The sequence below is a fragment of the Phascolarctos cinereus genome, unplaced genomic scaffold, assembly GCF_003287225.1.
Source record: "Phascolarctos cinereus isolate Bilbo 61053 unplaced genomic scaffold, phaCin_HiC Scaffold_4;HRSCAF=312, whole genome shotgun sequence".
Taxonomy (NCBI): Eukaryota; Metazoa; Chordata; class Mammalia; order Diprotodontia; family Phascolarctidae; genus Phascolarctos; species Phascolarctos cinereus.
Window position 1 is genome coordinate 310,608,994 of NW_027555847.1, and position 21,825 is coordinate 310,630,818.

Here is a 21,825-nt window from a genome sequence, read left to right on the forward strand (position 1 = left end):
GGTGAAGGCTATATGACTTTGGGAAAATCACTTAACCTATTTGGAGCCCCCAGCAACTCTCTAAGATTCCAAGTAGCCAAGCAGGTGCAGGTTTGCATGGGTAGATTTTTCTCCTCTGGAATATCCTACACCAATGAAATCACAAATCTGAATTCTTTTTTCTAAACTGTTTCCAGTGGCTTTCTCGGAATATTCTAGGATATGCCCGAAGTCCTTGAGTTATGGTTTTAGCAGTTGCCGACCCACAGAGTATTTTCAACCCGGGGTCTGGGATAAGAGCAGTGTTTTCTTGACTTGCTGGCCCTGACTTCCATGGCTTCCTGCTTCCAAGCCACCAAACTTCATGGCTGCAGCTTCTTAGCCTGGGAACGTTGAAGGTCCCAGTCTCAGTTAATTGGGATCTCCCAGATTTGGTGGTCACCTGAAAGCACACGAATCATCTCTCCTTGAAGACACAATGACCAAACAAGTTTTCACATGGAGGTGAGGGAGACCTTGTCTAGCGAAGCTTGTATCCTTGCTATTTTTGAACAAAATACACTTCCTTCATTCAGCGATTCAAGTGCTTCATTTCATTCCAACATCGAACCTGAAGTAAGAGGGTGATGGCTTTAGAGCCAGATCTACAACATGGTCACTTGGGAAGTATAGAGCTACATGTGAGGAAGTGCTACCCCAGTTGCTAAATGTACCAGAAAATTTATTTTAAAAAACGTTATTATCTTTTGAACCAATAATCCCATGATTAGTTTCATACTCTAAGATGGTTATGCATAAGAAAAAAGACTCGTCTGTACAGAAAAATTCAAAGTAGCACTGTTTGCAATAGCAAAAGTCAGGAAATAATCTGTGTGCACAATTAATTGGGGAAAAGTTAATAAATTGTGGTATGTAAATGGAATATTATTATTTTTGCTGTATGGTATAATAAATATGAACAATTCAAGAAATGTAGGAAGACATATAAAGTGTGGTACAAGAGCTCAGGAACAGAAGAACAATATTCAGACCTACCAGAACTATGTAAATAAAGTTGACATTAAACAGCAGCAAATCTCAGGTTAAATGCAGCCATAGATAGTGCTACTACCCTTTGAAACTTAGAGCCTACAGCCTTCCTTTCTTTAACAAATGGTAAATAATGTAAGCATACAGCTGTGTTTTAGTCATTTATCTGTATTTGGCTTAACTGTAAGGATTATATTTTGGTTTTTGTCTGTTTTATTTTAAAATATTTATTAATAATGCTAAACAATAGAATATGTTTGTAATAAAAATAATTTGTTTCATTTCAAAAAGAGACATAGGAGAATAAGTTATTTCTATGTTGGAAAAGGACTACAGTAAAGTTTTGGTAGAATTATTGGTATTTTGTTATTAATATTTTTATGTATCAGTTGGTCAAAAGCTAAAATTAGTTTGAGTTAAACATTTGTTTATTATCTTATCTTATAGGGGTCCAGGTGGTGGTAGACCTTGGCCAAACCCAACAAATGCCAATTCAGTGAGTACATTTGTGAGACTGGATATTGTTATAGCTTGTGAAATTAACTCTTTATCATAGTAATGGACTTCTTATTTAGAATAGTATATTCAATAGCTTAGCAAAACATTGTGCTTGTGAAGGCTCTTGAATTGTTTTGTAGTTGTTTAGTAGTATCTGATTCTTTGTGATTCATTTGGGGTTTTCTTGGCAAAGATACTGGAATGGTTTACCATTTCCTTCTTCAACTCATTTTACACATGAGGAAAATGAGGTTAAGTGACTTGCCCAGGGTCACCCAGCCAATAAGTGTCTGAGGCAGGATTTGAACTCAGGAAGATGAGTCTTCCTGACTCCAAGCCTGGGGCTCTATCCACTGTGACACCTAGTTGTTCCTTTGAATCACTTACAATGACCAAAATGTAAATTGGATAGGACTAGTATCATATGTATATGTGCACACACTCAGAAATAAGTAATCAGCTCTAAAGAAAATGCATATACTTGAATTATGAAATTTGTTGTGAAGGTTTTTTTTCCCTACTTAGAGGAGTAATTTAGGTATTGTTTGTAGATGGTTTTTATAAGCACATTAATGTGAATACTGCTGTTTTATCCATTATGTTAACATAGCCCTTTAGTCACTATGCCTAAGAACAATGTATGAACTTCTACAACTATGATAGTCACTTAATATTTCAGGTCAGACTTATCTTTAAAATTTGTAGACCAACTGTTTTTCCTTCTAAATTAGTATCCTAAGATATTTGTATCCTAAGATATCTGTAAGAGATATAACCTGTTACTCCTCCATGATTTGCTTAGTGGCCTACAATGGTTGGAGTTTGGCCAGTCTGATTTTTTTCACTCTAATGTCTGATATGATAGTGGATTCATTCAAGGTGAAAATTAGACCACATTTAGACCTTCTGAGCATGGGGAGATTATTTTCCCTTAAATTTAGAATCTTAATTTGAGTAGTACCAGAGCAATCATGAAACTAACCTAGTATTTCATGTTGCTGTTAATTTTAGTATGAAAATAAAATAGATAAACCATTAACCAACTTGATGTTAGAAAGAAAAAAAGGACCACAATTCATGTGTGTGTGTGTGTGTGTGTGTGTGTGTGTGTGTGTGTGTATCGTTTGGTGCATTCACATACTAATTTTTCACATCTGGAAATTCATTAAAGGAAAATGACTATCTCATTAAATGGAAACACTTCAGACAACAAATTTGAAATGTATGAAAGGTTTTTTTTCCCTATGTCTTACTTCTGAAGCTTTACAAATAGTTGTACCTGACCTTGAAACTGGCTTCGCTCATATAAATGCTACTCAGGGATGTGGTGGAAAGTATTTAATAAGCAGCTCTCAGGAGCAGGGGGAAGATTCACTGGATAAACTTTTAAGTTTATTCTGCATTATTCTGCATTTTCTCCATCACTTCCTTAAGTTTATACAATCAAATAGAACAACAAATCAAGTCCTGATTTGTAGCATTTACAGATTTCTGAGATATAAATGTTCACATTGAAAATTTAACAATCATCTCTCAGGAGCCAGCATGAAAACATTCTAAACCTAAAAACAACCCACAAAAAACCCTTCTTCCTTATTGAAATTACTGTGTATTTATGTAAGTGTTGTGCTCTGCTTCCTCCACAACCCCAGTAAAATGTGACATCCTTGAGGGTAGGGATGGTTTAATTTTGCATTTTGTAATTCTGATGGTTTTTAAATAGTAATAACTTAACTAATGTTTGTTTATCTGAATTGAATCATTCAATCCAACTCACAAAGAAATGCCACCTCTTCTCCTTGCTATGTATAATATTCCAGGTTCTTTCTACTTTTTTTCTTCTATCTGTATACTGTCTGTGGAACATTAATAACAGTAATATCAAATATTTGTGTAGCCTTAATGTTTACAGAGTGCTTTCTATACATTTCATTTAATCCTCACAACTACTTTGGGAAGTGATACGGGTATATAATTCTAAGACTCCACTTTACAGATGAGAAGTAGGCTCAGAGAGAATGAGAGTTTTGCTCATAATTTTACCACTGGTAAGTGGCAGAGAAAGAATACTGTGGTTTCTTCTGGTCCCCAGTGGAGCACTATTTTCACTTCACCAGGAGCAAGCCCCAAGTAAAAATTTTTTTTTCTGATAGTCATCTACAAGAAAACAACAGAATCCAGTGGATTCTACAGGTTTAAATGTTGGATTATATACTATACTTCAAATTCTATGAATTTGAAACTATTTCTTATTCATGCTTATATTCCCTCCCTCTACTCCCACACACAACACCTAACACATAAATATGGATAAATATTTGTTGAGTGAATGAATGAACACCATGTCCCTACCTCCCATGTCTGGTGTAATACACTGAGCAAGTTAGGTACTTAATTTTTTAAATTGAATTGAATTAAGCTCCAAATAAGCTTAAAAGCCTAGAGGAAGAACTTATTTGTAAGCTAGTTTACAGATTTGTAATGCCTTTTACAAAGAGCTAACTACTCTACGGTGATGTGCCAAACTTGACAGCTCATTCTAGTCACTACATAATTAAATAACAAGCCTAGGACCCCAGGCAAAAGAGGAGAAAATGATCAAATCAATTTCCCTCTTGATATATCTGAATCCTCTATTTTTTAATGAAAACATGTTAGTCATCTTAAGCATCATATCACTAACATATAGAAAATTGAAACAAAGACAAGAAACTGAAGATGAATATATAAGTCTGCCATTGTCCTGGGGGAGAGGGGGAAGCAGTACGAGAATACGAAAAATCAGAGTGAGCTGAGATTGGTGTTAAGAATACCACCCAAAATGGAGGGGGGGAGGGTTCTTAACACTGGCTGTTTTTTAAAAAATAATTGGTTAAGAAGATGTTTAAGATAATAATCATAACATAGAGATGGCATTATAATATCAGAAAACAAAGAGAAGTCAGATGGACTTAACCCATATTTTGCTTCTGATAGCTTGGCATAGTGCATCTCCTTGGAATCAGGAAGTCCTGCCCCAACACATACTAGCTGTGTGACTAGGCAAATCACTTAAGCTGTTTCTTCCCCTAAACAACTCTGTAAGACTAAAAAGTTGGGAGATTTGCATTGATAGAGGGAGTTTCCTCATTAGGAGCTTCTTATACCAGTGTAATCATAGGTCCAGTTTTTAAAAAATCACTCAAGAGTTCAGCTTTAGTGTTGTTACTGTTCAGCTGTTTTAATCATGGCCAACTCTTCATGACCACATTTGGGGTTTTCATGGCAAAGATATTAGAGCGGTTTGCCATTTTCTTCTCTAGCTCATTTTACAGATGAAGAAACTGAGGCAAACAGAGTTAAGTGACTTGCCCAGGGTCACACAGCTAGTAAGTATCTGAGGCCAGATTTGAACTCAGAAAATGAAATCTTCCTGACTCTAAGCCCAGTACTCTATTCACTTTATCACCTAGCTGCTCAGCTTTGGTAGCTGGACAGTAAAACCTAATAGGATAAAAAAAATAGATCTCATGATCTGCATCCCTTAGAACTGGGCCATGAGGACACATATATCTGAGACAAACACTGGGGATATACAATGATTTGGGTTCTAGAGGAGGAGAAATGTGAACTAGATTGCATATAGGAAGTTTCAGGGTACTTTTAATGACCTCAACCTTATCCCTGAAAGAAAAAACAATCTTGTATTTGACAATAAACTTGAGTAGAGATTGTATCTCTGCCAGTCATAGAAAACTATAGTCTCCTAAAAATTAAAAATGCACATCCCCCAAAGAGCATGTGGTCTACCTCAGTCAATTGTAACCTGTTAGCAGAGAAGAAATGAGAACCAAAACCAGTATCCAGAACATCAGCAGAAAGATGGATGACTGGAAAGAGAGATTGACTGGTGATATAGCAAGAGGAGAGGATGGATACCTGGGGGATGGTTCCATTAGTATGCATCTAATGTCAGGTTACCTAGAGGACACTAGTCCCTAGCCCTCGCCCTCCAAAGGTAGAGGCTTAATGGGAAATGGGGGCCAAGAATCCATTGGATGAGAAAGAATCAGTAAGTTGTATACTGCATCGCAGGAGGGAAGACCCACATCAACCTGATCAAGGTACTGTTATTCAAGTCCATGGCCTGATAAAAGGTTTATTTTAACAAATAGGTTGTTGGGTCCTCTTTTCTTAATATTTAGCTATATACTAATAAGCATGAATAGTCTTCTACAGAGGAGCCTGGTCGAGGTTCGTTTGTGGAGAGGTCAAGATGATTTTGTTACTAGTGGTCAGATTCTGGCAGTTAAGCAGCCTGCTTGATTTCCTTCTTAGAAAAGTTAGGGTCCTAGATACAGAGGAGGAAGGGACCTCAGGGGCCAGCCACCTAGTCCCACCCCCTCATTTTACAGGTGAGGAAAGTGAGGCACAGGGAGGTTAAGTAAATAATTAGAGAGGTTATAGCTAGGTTTCTCAATGGTTAGAGCACTCGGCCTGCAGTCCGGAAGACTTGAGTTCAAATCCAGCTGGCAGACTCTAGCTATGTGACCTTAGGTAAATTACTTAATCTCTGTTGGCCTCAGTTTCCTCAACTGTAAAATGGGGATAATAATACCACCTTCCTCCCAGGATTCTTGTGAGGATCCAACAGGGTAATATTTGTAAAACATTTAGCAGGCACTATAAAAAATGCTACTTCTTATTATCATCATCATCATTGCCCAAAGTCCTGTGTGTAAATGTCAGAGGCAGAATATATGAACTCAGATCCTTTGGCTAAAAAAAGTGTTCTTTCCCCTATGCAGCACTCAGCAGTTAGAAAGTAAAGGACATAGATTGTTGTTGTTGTTGTTTGTCTTTTGTTTCTGAAGAGGACATGACATCAGGAAGGTGATGCCATGACTTCCAAATTAATTGGATTTAAGTGAGGAAGGGCTGGACAATGTCAGCCTCACTGTTTCCTCCAGAGCCATCTGGATCCACTGGCCAGATATAGATCAGGACAACTGGAGATGGCAGTGGGAGATCTTGGCCTTTTGCCAGTTCTCGGTTTTGTTTACATTCACTCTGAACCATCAGGACCCAAACAATGACCAGGTGGGGCTTGGGCTGGGACCTCTTGTTGCCAATTGGCCAATCAATGAGAGCCAGAGCGATTTGGGTTTAAAGCATGGTCCTTTAGAAAGAAATTTCTTATCTAGCCTTAATCACTGAATGGGCATTGCCTCAGTCAAACTGAGACCTGGGAAAGACCTTAAAATTTTTTTTTAGTGAGGCAGTTGGGGTTAAATGATTTGCCCAAAGTCACACAGCTAAGAAGTATTATGTGTCTGAGGCTAGATTTGAACTCAGGTCCTTCTGACTCCAGGGCTGGTGTACACTGCACCACCTAGCTGCTCCCAAAAGACCTTAATTTTGAAAGGCCAGGCTCTCCATCTGCATCCCGGGCCATCTTTAGTCATCCTGATCTATATCTTGCCAGTGGACCCAGATGGCTTCAGAGGAGAGAGTGAGGCTGGTGACTTTGCAAAGGATGATATCAGTGTCCAAGTACTGAATCAAAATGGTTGTGTTCAGTAGTGTGTAATCTACTTTTGAAAAATAGCAGTTCCTGTTTTTCATGTACACAATTGGTTAAGATGACTGATTTCCAGAGTTCTGGTTACTGGTAAGTTTTCTGGTTTTTTTGTGCATGAATATTGTTCGTAACATGGGGAGAAGGTTACCATTACTACTTAAATAGGACAACCTTAAACTGGATCATTTATCTCCACAACTTTGGATGAGTTTTCCCTTGACTAAGATCTGGCCTTTGTTTTTTAAAACCACAAAGTGATGATGCAGTAGTTCTTTCAGTTTTTACTACTTGAACTGTATTTGTTATTGGCAATACACTTCCTCTTTTTTTTTTTACTCTTTTTCGATTTATCTTTAACTAAAAGTAAGAACACCAGTTCGCTTTGCTTCAGCCTTGATTCTTTGACATGAATCAAAAGAAAATAAATTGTTTTGTCCTTTTCGCATTCTAGATACCATATTCCTCAGCATCTCCTGGGAATTATGTAGTAAGTACATTTGGGTTTGTTTGCTCATTAGAATTGATGTTACATTTTACTTAGGCAAAGAAATAGTTGTCCAGATGTTAAGAAGAGCCCTTGTGTATTGGCTGAGAAGTGAACATCTGATTTATGCGTAGTTGTTTTGTCTGCCATCTACAATACATATGTTGACGTTCATTAGGAGAACAGTTATCAATCTGGTCAGAATTGCCCTGAGTGCTCTGTTTTACTTCAGCATATGCTCTGTATCCAGTATAATATGTACACTTTGTCCAATGAAGAAGAGAGACTTTCTCGGTTATATACTGTTTCCCTTGAACCTACTTTTAAAGTCTAAGTAGATAGTAAACCTCCCCCAAAATATAGAGTGCATCATTCCAGCAGACTACTGACAAGTAAAAGTTAGGAGTTGGATTTTTTTCAGATGCTTTTTCTTGTAATGTCCTTCTTATGTAGGAAACACTAAATGTCTCTAATACTTTGAATAAACTCAACAGTAGCTTAGTAGTTTTTCCTTGCTGCCTGACATGCAGTAAGAGCAACATTGTGTTGTACTGGTCCTTTTGCATAATTGGATTTTAATGCATTGGAAAATTATATATAATTTACAGCCTACACTGATCTCATTTCATGAAAGGAGGTGTAATAAAGAGAAAACAGTATTAAGCCAAGAAGCAAAAGATAAATAGATTAAACTGGAAACCTTTGTTTAGGTGGCTTTCAGAAGTTTGTGACGTTTAGCCGTTATTGAGAAATGAAGCATTTTGTTTATTATCAGTTAGCACAGGCAAAAAAAAATAAGGAATGTTTACTTGCTACCTCAGAGCTTTTTATAACCAGTGGTATGTTGATAGGTTGTGAGTTTAAATTAATCACATAAAAGGAGAAGGAAATTACCTAGGTATTTTTACTTCAAGTTGCCTTTTTCATATTTTAACATTCTAAAGTAAATTCACCTTTGGGCCTTTAAACGAGGACAGTATTCATTGTCCCTAATTAAACAAAACCCACTTTTTTCTAGGACTACATAAAATGTGAATGTAGTGCAAAGTGAGATGTTTGGAAAATGCATTCTTTTTAATCATAGTAATTGTGATTTATAGTAAGTTTGTAGAACTTTGAAGGAAAGTTTAAGTGCCTTCTAGCTGTTAAATAGGGTAGTGACACATTCATTAAGACATGTGATAGACTTGTGTCTACCAAAGCAAAGGGAAATAGGAATCTAGATGTTTTATGGTTAATTTGATCTTTGTAGATAAGCCACAACCAAAGTCTGTTCGAATAACCCACATTAGCTGTGTGTAGTAAATCAGTTAATGTTGGACCTTTCAAATCTTCACTTTATTAGCACATAGTCATATTGCTTTCTAATTACTGAAGTAGGAACACATCTATAAAGAGCTATACACATTGATGTTGGTGATGTTTGGTGGAAGGAAGAAAATATTAAAATTTTTTAAAAAATAAGACTGTCAAGAGTAACATATTTTGTTTACATTAAATCTCTTAATATTTTCATTTCTGCACAACCAGTGAGTCACTGGGAGAGAAAAGTATAAAAAAGTAAATGACAAACACATAAGTAATTTTCATTACATAGATTTAAAAGACCATATTAAATGGTTTCCCTTTTTACTTCATTATGCGCTATGGTTATATCACTAATGATAGAATACTGTACTCGGAGTTATGGATTCAGTGCTTTTAAAATGCTTATCTAGAGTGTTTAGAATTGTCAAATATATTAAAACTAAATCAGGTTTTGCATAATAGTAGAATAAGATAGTGATATTTCACAGAAAATAAATAGAGAAAATATTTTTCTCTTTTCAACTCTGTATTTTGCGAAGACCTTTATTTGCAGATAACCTTTATTCTGTGTTGTTGTTGTTGTTGTTGTTGTTGTTGTTGTTGTTGTTAAAGAGATGCCTTTCTTTTCACTGAATATTTTCTGTAATTGTTTTAGGGTCCTCCGGGAGGTGGAGGGCCACCAGGAACTCCCATCATGCCTAGTCCAGCAGGTATTGGAATACAAATCACCACATGGAATTTAATGAGTAGAGTCAATTCATAAAACTTAAATTAACTTGCTACTGAATAACGATCGCCTCTCATCTCTTATAGAAGAATTGTATAGGTAGCAGTCAACTATGTTCTTTAGTTATTGGTTTTATTTTAAGAAAGTACTAAGAAAATATTTGTTACTATTTGTGAAACTTTGAGCAATTAACTTAAGTCATTCTGAGCAGTGATAAAATGAGGGGCTTATATTGTCTCTGAAGTGTCTTTCAGCTCTTAAAAAAAGATTTTAGTATTTTGACTTTAAATATCTGTAAAAATGCATTAATCTGTTATAGTTACTCATTTTCAGTTTAAATCCTTTAATTAGATATTTATTTTTTAAAATTGCTAAACTCTATCAACATAGGGAAATAGTCTATATAGAATTTAAAGAAAAATTTGTCCAACTTAAAGATTTGTTGAGTAAAAATAAAAGATTTAATCCAAATCTCCCAATTCATGAAGTTGCCACAAAAAAGGGAGTGATTCTTTCAGATTCCCTGTTGTTTGTGGACCCATATACCGGTGCAGCTACAAATGGGACCTCTCTCTCAAATCTCTCAGATCTGCCTAAGGGTGCATGTAAGCCAGTGGTATAAGCCTTGTGGGTCAAAGCCCTGTGGGTACATATTAACTAAAAAAACCAAATTAACATTATCTATGTTGCACTGTATTTTTATTTACTATGCTAAAGATTTCTTAATTACATTTTAATTTGGTTTTACACTAAGGAATTTTGCAGGCTACTTTCAGTTGGAGAGTTTGACTCTTTTAATGTAGGCCACTCACCACAAGAATTAGTTAGCCACTAAAGCCAAAGTATATCAGAAGGACTTTTTTTGTTAATCTTTTCTACTAGGATATTTGTTAATGTTTAAAAAAATTTTTTTTTTTGTAAAGTCAAATAAATAGCAATACTTCAGGGGCAGCTAGGTGGCGCAGTGGATAGAGCACCGGCCCTGAAGTCAGGAGTACCTGAGTTCAAATCTGGCCTCAGATCAAACACTTGACACTTACTATCTGTGTGACCCTGGGCAAGTCACTTAACCCCAATTGCCTAAAAAAAAAAAAGATAAATAGCGATACTTTAAATTATTATTACTTTTAAGGTTTTTACATAGAATTTTAAAACACATTAAATTTAAAAATTATTAGTTTATAGAAATATATCATATAAAAAGTTTGAAATGAAGTTGAAATAATATGTTGTAAATGTTTATATTCATTGTCATTTTTTTAAATGCAAAGCTAGTAATTAATAGTGATATTTTACCTTGCTTTATGAACTCTTTGGAGTTATCCCGAAGGCAAAGCCTTTCATGAATCTCTGCTCAGAACTTCCCCAAGGAGAATATTGTAAAGTTCAGTGGAGACAGAAATACATGAATTAATCTTGTTGTCCATGTCTTAGTTATTGGCTTTGTTAAGTGGCCTTGGTTCAATTAATTTTCAATTACAAGGTCCATATTGCATAATAATATGTTCTTATAAACAACATGGAAAAATAAAACCTTGTGACTTATCCTGGGTAAAAACATGTGTAAGTATTTACAGTCTTTCATTAGTTTGTCATGGTGTGACACCTCATAGGAAAAGGGAGGGACCTCCCCAGTAAGAAAATTCTCGATACCAATACAGGTTGGCCCCTGCAGTTCTTAGACAGTTACCTAGAGCACTGGAAGGTGAAGTGATTTGTCCAGTGTGGGTCAAAGGCGGGACTTAACTTCCAGGTTTTCCAGGCTTCAAGGCTGACTCTCTCTTCTGCCTTCCATGTGTGGTATGCATAACTTCTATTAACTATTACATGGTCACCCAGGACACAGCATGTACTAATCAATAAACCATCCAGTTAGTTAAGGTCTGGGAGGTTACTGGTGGTCTGTGCCCCCAAATTCTCACTCCCCAATTCTCTCCTTTCATCCTTGGTCAGAGGAAAGTTAGTTACTCACTAGATATCAGATGAGTGGCCCACTTTGCAATGTCATTTCCAGGGTAGCTGCACAGAATCTCCAGTTAATCATAGTGACCTTATTCCTCTCCCTCTGGTATTGCATTGGTTGCACACAAAAATGGTGAATGAGTGAAAAAGAAATCTGTCCCTCTAATTATCAACTCGTAGAAGCTTGTAATATATGTTGATTTCTTCCCCACTACACCTGCCTTTACTCTGTAAAGTTCATTTTCCCTTTAATACTACCCAAAAACCAAGGCTATTAAACTTTACAAAGGTCTTTTTGATATTTCTTTTAAGCAATCCAGTGTTTTGCTTTAGAAAAGAATTTTATTTAGTAGATAAAGATTTTCCATAACCAATTAAAGGCTAACCTAGGGTGTGCATTTCAGATATTTTGGGGGCATGGTGCACTGATACAAAGGTAAAACTCAAATACTCGGACAACAAACACACCTGTATGACTGTGTCCAAAGAAGTAACAAGTCTGCTTCAGGGATAGCCAGCAACCTTGGGGCCTGGTGGCACTGAAATGAATGAAAGAAAGTGAAAGGACTTTACATGTCCTCAGATCCTTTATTTATTGTTGGTAAGAAGGAAATAGAAATTTTCTGGTACCATTCCATTGTCACAATGGTTGGCAAAGAAGCAGGATCATTGGTTCCATGTTAAGAGCCCTCAGCCAACTGTTGACACAGCTATTGCCATGGTGCTAAGTAATTTCTGTCTTCAACACAGTGAAGCAATTAATGAATCTCTGGGCACAGAAAATCCATTATCATAGGGCAGGATTACATAGTTAATGGTTGTTCTTAGAAGAAAAATCCCAAGATTTCTCTTCCTTATTCACAGAAATATCCATTTGAATTTACAGAAATCTAGAGAATTAATTGTCATTATGTATAAATGTTTTAAAAGTGATACAGCTACTATAATGTGAGGTATATTATTGTACTTTATAGTTACATGCCTAGGCTCAACACATATTTTTAAATTACTGTATATATGGGATAAAGTGTATGAAAAAATTATTGCCTCAGCTGTTTTGGAAGAAGGTGTCTTACACTTCAGTTAGGTGATTTGTTTATATTCGGATTGTATAGGCTCCTTCTTGTCTTTCTCTTGGAACTAAGCCAGAGGATTCCTCTAGCTCCTGCTAATTATTTGAATAAATTGGAAAAAAAAAACGAATATTCTTAGAGCTTAGGGGAAAATGAGAGACTCAATATAATCACTCTGGCTTTAGGAGATTTGGGCTATATCTGCATATAGTCAATGAAGTGGAGAATTAAGGCAAGTATCTAGTTAATTCAATGAGAACAAATGATTTTACCTCAATTTTATAGACTTCTCAAGTATTAATTGTTTGGGTTTTTTTAAACATCATCATGCAAGTAATCATCTCACTTCTCCATGTCACTGCCTATTTATAGGCTTTTAATCATAATGGAATTGAATTCTCAAATCAACTGAAAAATAACGACTGGCATCTATTTGTTAATAAGCCTTACTAATGCCTGTTTTAGATGATGCAGCTAAAAACATGTCTAAACATTTACACAGTCTTTTGCTAGTTTTTCACTATGTAACACCTCATGTGTCTTGTTAATAAGGAAGGATATTAACGAGCTAATATTTTGTTTCAGATTCTACCAATTCTGGAGACAACATGTATACTCTAATGAATGCAGTACCTCCTGGACCCAACAGACCTAATGTAAATATGAATCTATTATTAGTTTTTCTTAAGCATACACTAAGTACTTCAGATTTGCAGAATCAGTTCTTTTGGACGTTTTTGAAGATTCTAGGTAGTCTAGACAAAGCTACCAGAGGAAAATGAAATTCTCTTCAAATTCCCTAATTAAGTTGAACGAACAGAATTGTAAAATTGCAGGAATTCTGTCCTATTGGCACATCGAATAGACAAAAGAAATTTTATAGAGGTGGCATTTGAATATAATTTAGAGTAAAATAAGTTATTAGTGGTCTCTGGCTTACTAATTATATTATGGGAAAATTATGAATTCTGAGTATTCTATGTAATCAATTCATGTAATCAATTTTATAGTGGCTTATTGTTTTTCATGTAGTGGTAACTTGTTTTTTCCCTTAAAATACCAAAAAGATTTTTATTATTAGCTGTGTTTTCCTGACATGCTATGAACTAGGATAACTATATGTACCATGAGATTAGGAAATCTAGGTCCTAGGTGTTAAAATGATCCAGCACTAAAGCAATGATCCTGATTTGAGTACTTACTTTTTGTAAAATCAGAACCCCTTCAGTTTCACAGTATTTAGACTCCAAGCTGTATATTATGTTCAAATCCTGATTTTAAAATGTGTGGTTTATTCAAAAGGAAAGTATGCCATTAAAACAAGAAGTTTAAAAAGGCCACCTTGACCTGACTTGCCTCTATCAGTGTCTATAATTCTAGGAATTGAGAACCATGAAGTAGAAGCTGGGGCCAAAAGAGGAGTCCCAGCTTTGTCACCTACTAGTTTTGTGATCTTGGGTAAATCACTTTGCCATTCTTAGCCTCAGTTTCCTCATCTGTAAAATGGGGATAATAATATTTATACTAGCTATCTCATAGGGTTATTATGAGGATCACATGAAATTACTTGATCTCATTGAACAAACAGAATTTTTTTTTGATCTTTAGAGCAAGAATGTGAAGTACAATGTGTAAAATAAATGAGCCCACGGATGCAACACTTTATAAACTTTAAATAAAGCACTATGTTGGTGCCAGCTCTGATCTTATGATTATTACTATAAATAACTGGAACTGATACCATAAAATATTGCCATGCCAGTGGTTGTACAAACCGGGGAATTGGAAGTATCAGTTCTGATGCTGGCAGAGTGCTTGGAAAGAACCCTTGTTGACAAAAGCCAACCAAATCTTTCAGGCCCACATTCTGTTTGCTTGTTATGGTGATGCAGATTATAAATTCTATTTCACTTAGCATGAAAATAAAATCTTGTCAGGATTTTTAGAAGCTGAGAATTTGGGAATATCCAAGCATTTGGAGTATTACTTTCATATAAATGTATATAGCTGTAGGAAGAAATCTTCAAAACAGAGAAATTCAAGGAATAAGACTCACATCCTTTTTTTTTCATTCCATCTCTCAGATCTGTGTGATACATTTCTAATCTGATTGTGGTAACAGCCAGCAGTGAGAGGAGGGATCAGGGAGAGCAACAGGCCTTTCTTGATCTTCCCAGCTGACAGTGCTTCCTCCCTGAATTACCTTGATTTATTTGTATATATTTTATTAGTACTTATTTTTATATTATGATAATAATAGTCTACTTTAAGGTTTTCAAAGTGCTTTACAAATATTATCTCATCCTTAATTAGATAATAGCAAAGCATCATTTATAGTCTCCATTCTAATTATTTACAATGCTAATCAATCACAGGATCATAGCTGGCACTTAGAGAGTACTTTATTTAAAGATTATACTGTCACATCCACGATCTCATCTGATCCTCTCAATAGCCCTGTAAGATAGCTAGTAGAAGTATTATTATTAATAATCAGATTTAACTTAAACAACTTGGGAGATAGATGCTTTTATTATTCCCATTTTACAGATGAGGAAACTGGGGCACAGAGAGATTGGGTGACTTGCCCAGTGTCAAGTCGAGCTTTCTATGCACTGTGGTACTTTGCTGCCATGTATGTTCTTAGGTGTGCATGTTATCTATTAACTGTTGATTCCTTCACTACTTCATTTATGTTTTCATATCCCCAGCACCCAGCCCAGTGCCTGGCATATAGTGGGTACTTAATATGTGGTTATTAATTGACTGATTAACTACATGTGCAAAAAACTGTAGCAGTGGCAAAGTTATGTGACATAGTCCTTGTCCTAAAGTGACTATTGGTCTAAGAACGACAAAGCTGAAACTCAGGGTAGAAGAACAGTAGGAGAAGGCATTATAAATCATAATTTTTAAGTGAAAACCATGCATATGTTCCCCATCAGAGTGGTTCATTAACAGATACTTGATTATTGAGGACTGAGTTGTACCCAGACTTTAACTTAAGCTTTTAAATTTATGATCACTCGTTTTCATTTTTTTAATAGTTTCCAATGGGCCCAGGGTCAGATGGTCCAATGGGTGGATTAGGAGGAATGGAGTCACATCACATGAATGGATCTTTAGGTAAGGAAGCTAAAAGTAATATTTAATGTTGTGGCAGTTCTTGATGCAAGGTGTTAATATATTTTAAATCACGGTGTTTGATTGTTGTTGGTATGATGCCTGAATTTCATCTAAAAATATGAAACAATTTAGATGCTCAAATCCAGCTACAGATCCACAGTTGTTTATTTTAATCTATTAAAATGTGTCTAATCTTCAGTTAATGGCCATAGAGAATATTGGTTAAATATCAACTGCATAACTGTTCTTTTTTTAATGATTAATATCAAAAGTGACCAGTTTATCTCCTTTTAGAAGGCAAACAAAATCTCAACCCATTTTTGCATTGAGTTCTTTCACTCTGTTTTACTCTGAAAAGTCCCATGTCCTGTGTGCTCTTCAGTTTCTTTGTACATAAAGTGAAAAAGTTAATTATCATTTACCTCTTTTACCAGGCTACTCTGAAAAGTAAAATATATACTCTCTCCATGTAATTTCTTTAAATAAATTAACTGAATGTATGCCTATAAATTTTGTAATTGGAGAATGAGTTTTTTAAACTCTTAAAAAGCCAAGCAGTACAGGCTGTGTTATCCTAAGGAACAAATCAATATATTTGTTATAGTATGTAATATAATATTATATTGTTACATATGTCAGCAACTATTTTTTACAGTCTTTTAAATTCTGTTATCCAGCATTCTATCAGCTGGAGAGCTCTGTGAGCCTGACCTGTGCTTCCCCAGTACAATGGCCTGAGATGTTCCTAATGATGATCTGGAGGCAGAGCAAGAAACTGCCCTAACTGCTGAATCATGGAATTCTGAATCAGAGAAAGGTTAAGTCCCATTCAGAGTAGCTTGAACACGCAGTTCTTTTTATTCTGTTCACGTTCTTGGGAATGTGCTCATTAATAGGAGGTACATTGAGTAGCAGGCCTCCAGTACATTGAGAGCATATTCTCAGGAGGATCTGTGGAAGTCTGATGGACAGGAGGCCACAGGCCAAGAAGACAGGGATGGGTTGTGACTTGTCACAGGGGATGGAGGACCCCCATGCTAAAATAGAAGGAGGAGGGGGAAGTGTCAAAGGACTGAGAGGACTCTGCTCACCAGAACACAAGTAATCATACCAGTACTCCATATCTGTTTGCTGACCACCTGATATGACTAGATCATTGATTTAGAGGGAGAAGGAAACTTAAAGACAATTTAGTCCAAACCCCTCATTTTATGGAAAATCTAAATGACACTAAATAGCTTGGCTAAGATCACACAGGTAATTAGTGGCAGAGCCAATACAGGAACCCAGGTGCTTTGACTCCAGCACCCTTTCTTTTCCTTTCTTTCTTTCTTTCTTTCTTTCTTTCTTTCTTTCTTTCTTTCTTTCTTTCTTTCTTTCTTTCTATTTTTTCTTCTTTTTTGTTAATTTATTTATTTTTAGTTTTTAACAATCACTTCCACAAGATTTTGAGTTCCAAATTTTCTCCCCATCATGACCCTCCCCCCACCCCACGATGGCATGCGTTCTGAATACCCCTTCCCCTAATCTGCCCTCCCTTCTATCTCCCCTCCCCTTCTCTTATCCCCTTCCCCTTCAATTTTCCTGTAGGGCAGGATAGATTTCTATACCTCATTTCCTGTATATCTTACTTTCCAGCTGCATGTGAAAACAATTTTTTTTTGACATTTGTTTTAAGAACTTTGGGTTTCAAATTTTCTCCCTTCCTCCCTCCTCAACCACTCTCATTGAGAAGGCAAGCAGTTCGTTACAGGTTATACATGTGTAGTCATGCAAAACACTTCCATAGTAGTCATGTTGTGAAAAACTAAGTATATTTCCCTTAATGCTGTCCCGTCCCCCCTCTCTTTCCTTAGAAATGTTTGCTTCTGATTACCCACTCCCCCAATCTGCCCTCCCCTCTATCAACCTCCTGCTCTCTTGTTCCCTTCCGCCCGCCCATCTTCCTGTAGGGTAAGATAGATTTCCATACCCAATTGTGCATGTAATTCCCTCCTTAAGCCAAATCTGATGAGAATAAGATTCACTCATTTCTTCTCACCTTCTCTTGTTTCCCCTCTACTGTAAAAGCCTTTTTTTGTCTATTTTATGTGAGATAATTTTCACCATTCTACCTCTCCCTTTCTCCTTCTCCCAGTATAATCCTCTCTAACCCTTTAATTTTATTCTCCAGATATCACCCCTTCATCTTCAACTCACCCTGTGCCCTCTATTTATTATATTACATATAATTTTTCCCTCCAACTACCCTAATACTGACAAAGGTCTCATGAGTTATAAATATCATCTTTCCATGCAGGAATGTAAACAGTTCAACCTTAATAAGTCCTTTATGATTTCTCTTTCCTGTTTACCTCTTCATGTTTTTCTTGAGTTTTGTATTTGAAAGTCAAATTTTCTATTCAGCTCTGGTCTTTTCATCAAGAATGCTTGAAAGTCCTCAGTTTCTTTTAATGTCCATTTTCCCCCTGAAGGATTATACTCAGTTTTGCTGGTTAGGTGATTCTTGGTTGTAATCCTATCTCCCTTGCCCCCTGGAATATTCTATTCGAACCCCTGCGGTCCCTTAATATAGAAGCTGCTAAATCTTGTGTCATCCTGATTGTCCAACACTCTTTCTACTGAATCATTTGATGCTGAAATGAGGAATTTATATTGAACTTCATGATTTTCAGGGGGCAGTTAGGTGGTGAGTCAGGAAAATTCATCTTCTTTAGTTCAAGTCTGGCCTCAGACATTACCAGCTCTGTGACCCTGGGCAAGTCACTTAACTCTGTTTGCCTCAGTATCTTCATCTGTAAAATGAGCTGGAGAAGTAAATGGCAAACCACTTCACCATCTTTGCCAAGAAAACCCCAAGTGGGGTGATGAAGAGACTGACGTGACTGAAAAATGACTGAACAACAACATGATTTCCAGTTGTTCTTACCACATAAAAAGAGAGATAGAGGAGAGGAGAGGAGAGAAAACTAGAATGAAGAAAAATCCCAAAAGCATAAGAAGATAGTGGTTTATTGTCCCAGTGGATAAAACACTGGACTTGGGGACAAGAAAAACCTGTATTCAAATGCTCCCTGTGTTATCTTTTAATTGAATGACGGACAAGTCATTTAACTTCCCAGAATATTTCCCCATCTGTTAAGTGGGAATGATACTTATACTTACAACATGGTTCTTTTGAAATTAACATTAGATAATGTATTTAAAATACTTTGCAAACTTTAGCACATTACATTGTGTCAATTATTATTACTACAGTGAAATTTATTAAATTGCACTGGATGAAATCAAGCACGAATAGTTGCATTCAGCACCAAGGACAGAAATACCCACATCAATAAGGTCATTGAATCCATTGAAGTATTTAGGAATCGTTTTTTAAGGCAGCCAATGAATTCACAGACTTCGTATTATTATACTGTACCTAATATACAATCTAGCTGTAGGTAAAAGCACCTTAAATGAATATACCATTCTCACCTTAGTTTAAAGTTAGAAGTATATTACAGTGTTTTCAAACCTGATATGTATTTCTGTGGCTGTCTGGTCAGTGTGCCTTTGACTAGCATGTGGAAAAAAAGGTTTTAGAGCTTATAACTATACACATAAATATAGATAGAGAAATACTGTTTGAACTTTAAGTGATAATTCTTTAAATGTAAAAGTGTGTATTTCTTAATATGTGCTCCAGAAACTTAATAACAGTGAGTAAAATCCTAGCAGTAGACTCAAAATGTAGGAATCTAAGGATTTTTCACGATGAGCATATCACATTTAGCTACACAAAAGAAAAAAAATCCACTTTACTAGATATGTGAATAGAATTTTTAAATCCTATGGTTTCTCAAGAGATATTGATGTCCCCATGACAACTGAATTCCACTGGGGACTACATCTTTCTGTCATATTCCACAGATCATCCTGTCACAATCAGAATCACCCATGCAGTTTTTAAAGACAAAATATTTCCTGGAGTTTTAGCACACTTTGAAAAATGAAAGGTCTTATACATATTTCAATACTTTTTATAGTTTTTTTAAAAGACTGTAGGAAGCAAGTCCCCAGAGAAAAGTAAACAGAATCAGAACTATTTACACAATGATGACAACAATGTTAAAAAAAAAATTAAAGACTACAGAACTCTGAACAATGAAATTGGCAAGTACTGACTTCAGGGAAGTGATGGTGAAGCATGCTCCCACCGCTCTGCAGGCAGGTAGCAAGTTTAGGTGCAGAATAAATAATTGCTTCAATTCTCTGTGTTGCTTGTGTGTGAGAGGATAACCACATCTGCACCGTAGCAGATTCAGTCAGTCGTTTTTCAGTCCTGTCTGACTCTTCATGACCCCATCTGGGGTTTTCTCGGCAAAGATAGTAGAGTGGTTTGCCATTTCCTTCTCCAGCTCATTTGACAGATGAAGAAACTGAGGCAAACAGGGTTAAGTGACTTGCCCAGGGTCACACAGCTGGTAAGTGCCTGAGGCTAGATTGGAACTTACCAAGAGAAGTGTTCCTGACCCCAGGCCTTTCACTCTATGCACTGCCTATATAACATATAGCAAATTTGTAAAGTGTAAGGATTGTTAAAACTTGGATCATCTCAATATCTATAGGAAAACAGTGTTTTTATTTCAACTTTAACCAGTCAGTCAGCAAGCATTTATTAAGCACTATCTGTGCACCAGGCATTGTGCTAAGTGCTGGAAATACAAAACAAGACAAAAATGGTTCTTTACCTTAAGAAACTCATATTCTAGTGCAGGAGATAAGCATGCAAGGTATCAAGAATAGGTGGGTGGTCACCCTAAAAGAAAAAGGCAGAAGGTACAATTTGTGCTAAGTCTTGACAGAAGCCACAGAAACTAAGAGATGAACGTGAAGAGGAAAAACATTCTGGGTGGAGGAGACAGCAAGTTCAAAGTCAGAGTGGAGTGCAAGGAATAGCAAGCCGTCTGTGGCTGGATCATAGATTACATGGGGTAGAGAGAAATGTTAGAAGACAGAAACAGTAGGAAGGTCAGGTTACAAAGAGCTTTAAATACCAAACATGGGTGTTTTCTATTTGATCCTGGAATGTAAAAGGAAGTCCCTGGAGTTTACTTAATAAAGAGTGTGAAATAGCTAGACCTGTGTTCAAGGAAATCCCTTTGACATCTGAGTGGAAGATGAATTGGAGAGGGGAGAGAGTTGAGTCAGGAGACCAGTTACAAACTGATTACAGGAGTCCTGGCAGGAGGTGAAGGGGCTGTATGGGAGAGATGTGGTGGTAGAAACAATAAGATTTAGCCACAGATTTGGCATGCTGTGTGAAAGAAGGGTTGAGGATGTTACTGGAGTTGTAAGCCTGAGTAACTGGGAGGTAAGGAGTGCCTTCAACACTAATAGGAAAGTTAGGAAGAAGTATTGGTTTGGAAGCAAAGAAAATGAACCCTCTTTTGGACACATTGAGTCTGAAATCTACTCTAAGATGTCCAAAAGGCTCAGGACTGTGGCTCGGGAGAGAAACCAGGGCTGGATAAAGGGATCTAGGAAACATCTGCAAAGAGATAGTGATTGAATTCAAGAAAGGTGAGGAGATGGCCAAGTAAGAAAGTATAGAGGAAAAAGAGAAGAGTGTCCGTGATAAGACCTTGAATAACTAACTAGGATAATTTGGGTAACTAATTTGGATAACTAGTTCATGGTTATAACATGGAAGAAAAATCAATAAAGGAGCCAAGGAGAGGTCAGATAGGCAAGAAAGAGCAGGTGTTAGTAAAACCCAGATGTCAGATGCCACAAAGAGGTGAAGAAGGATGAGACTTCAGAATAGGCCATTGTCTTTGACAATTAAATCATTGGCAACTTTAGAGAGGACAGTTTCAGTTGAAAGAAGATGTTGGAAGCCAGATTGAAGAGGCTTACAAAGAGAGTGAGAGAAGTGTAGACCTGAGCATAGATGGCCTTCTTAAGGAGCAGACGTACAGGATTATAAAGAATGAGGATGGTTGCATGAGGTGAGAATTTTTTAAAGATAGAATCAATGAGGAGTTTCATTCTTTTGGTTTTAGTGATTACTCTGATTCATTCCTGTCAAATA

General features: G+C 36.4%; 1 protein-coding gene across 5 annotated transcripts in view; it reads left to right on the forward strand.

The window, feature by feature from the left end:
* The window catches only part of SSBP2 (single stranded DNA binding protein 2), a 414,697-nt gene that overhangs the window by 368,130 nt on the left and 24,742 nt on the right, over positions 1 to 21,825 (forward strand). For all 5 annotated transcript variants that reach the window (XM_021007765.2, XM_021007760.2, XM_021007774.2 and 2 more), the window contains 5 exons: positions 1,456 to 1,504; positions 7,518 to 7,553; positions 9,514 to 9,568; positions 13,206 to 13,276; positions 15,668 to 15,746. In XM_021007765.2, coding sequence (XP_020863424.1) covers positions 1,456 to 1,504; positions 7,518 to 7,553; positions 9,514 to 9,568; positions 13,206 to 13,276; positions 15,668 to 15,746 — 290 coding nt within the window. The remainder of the gene's footprint in view (positions 1 to 1,455; positions 1,505 to 7,517; positions 7,554 to 9,513; positions 9,569 to 13,205; positions 13,277 to 15,667; positions 15,747 to 21,825) is intronic.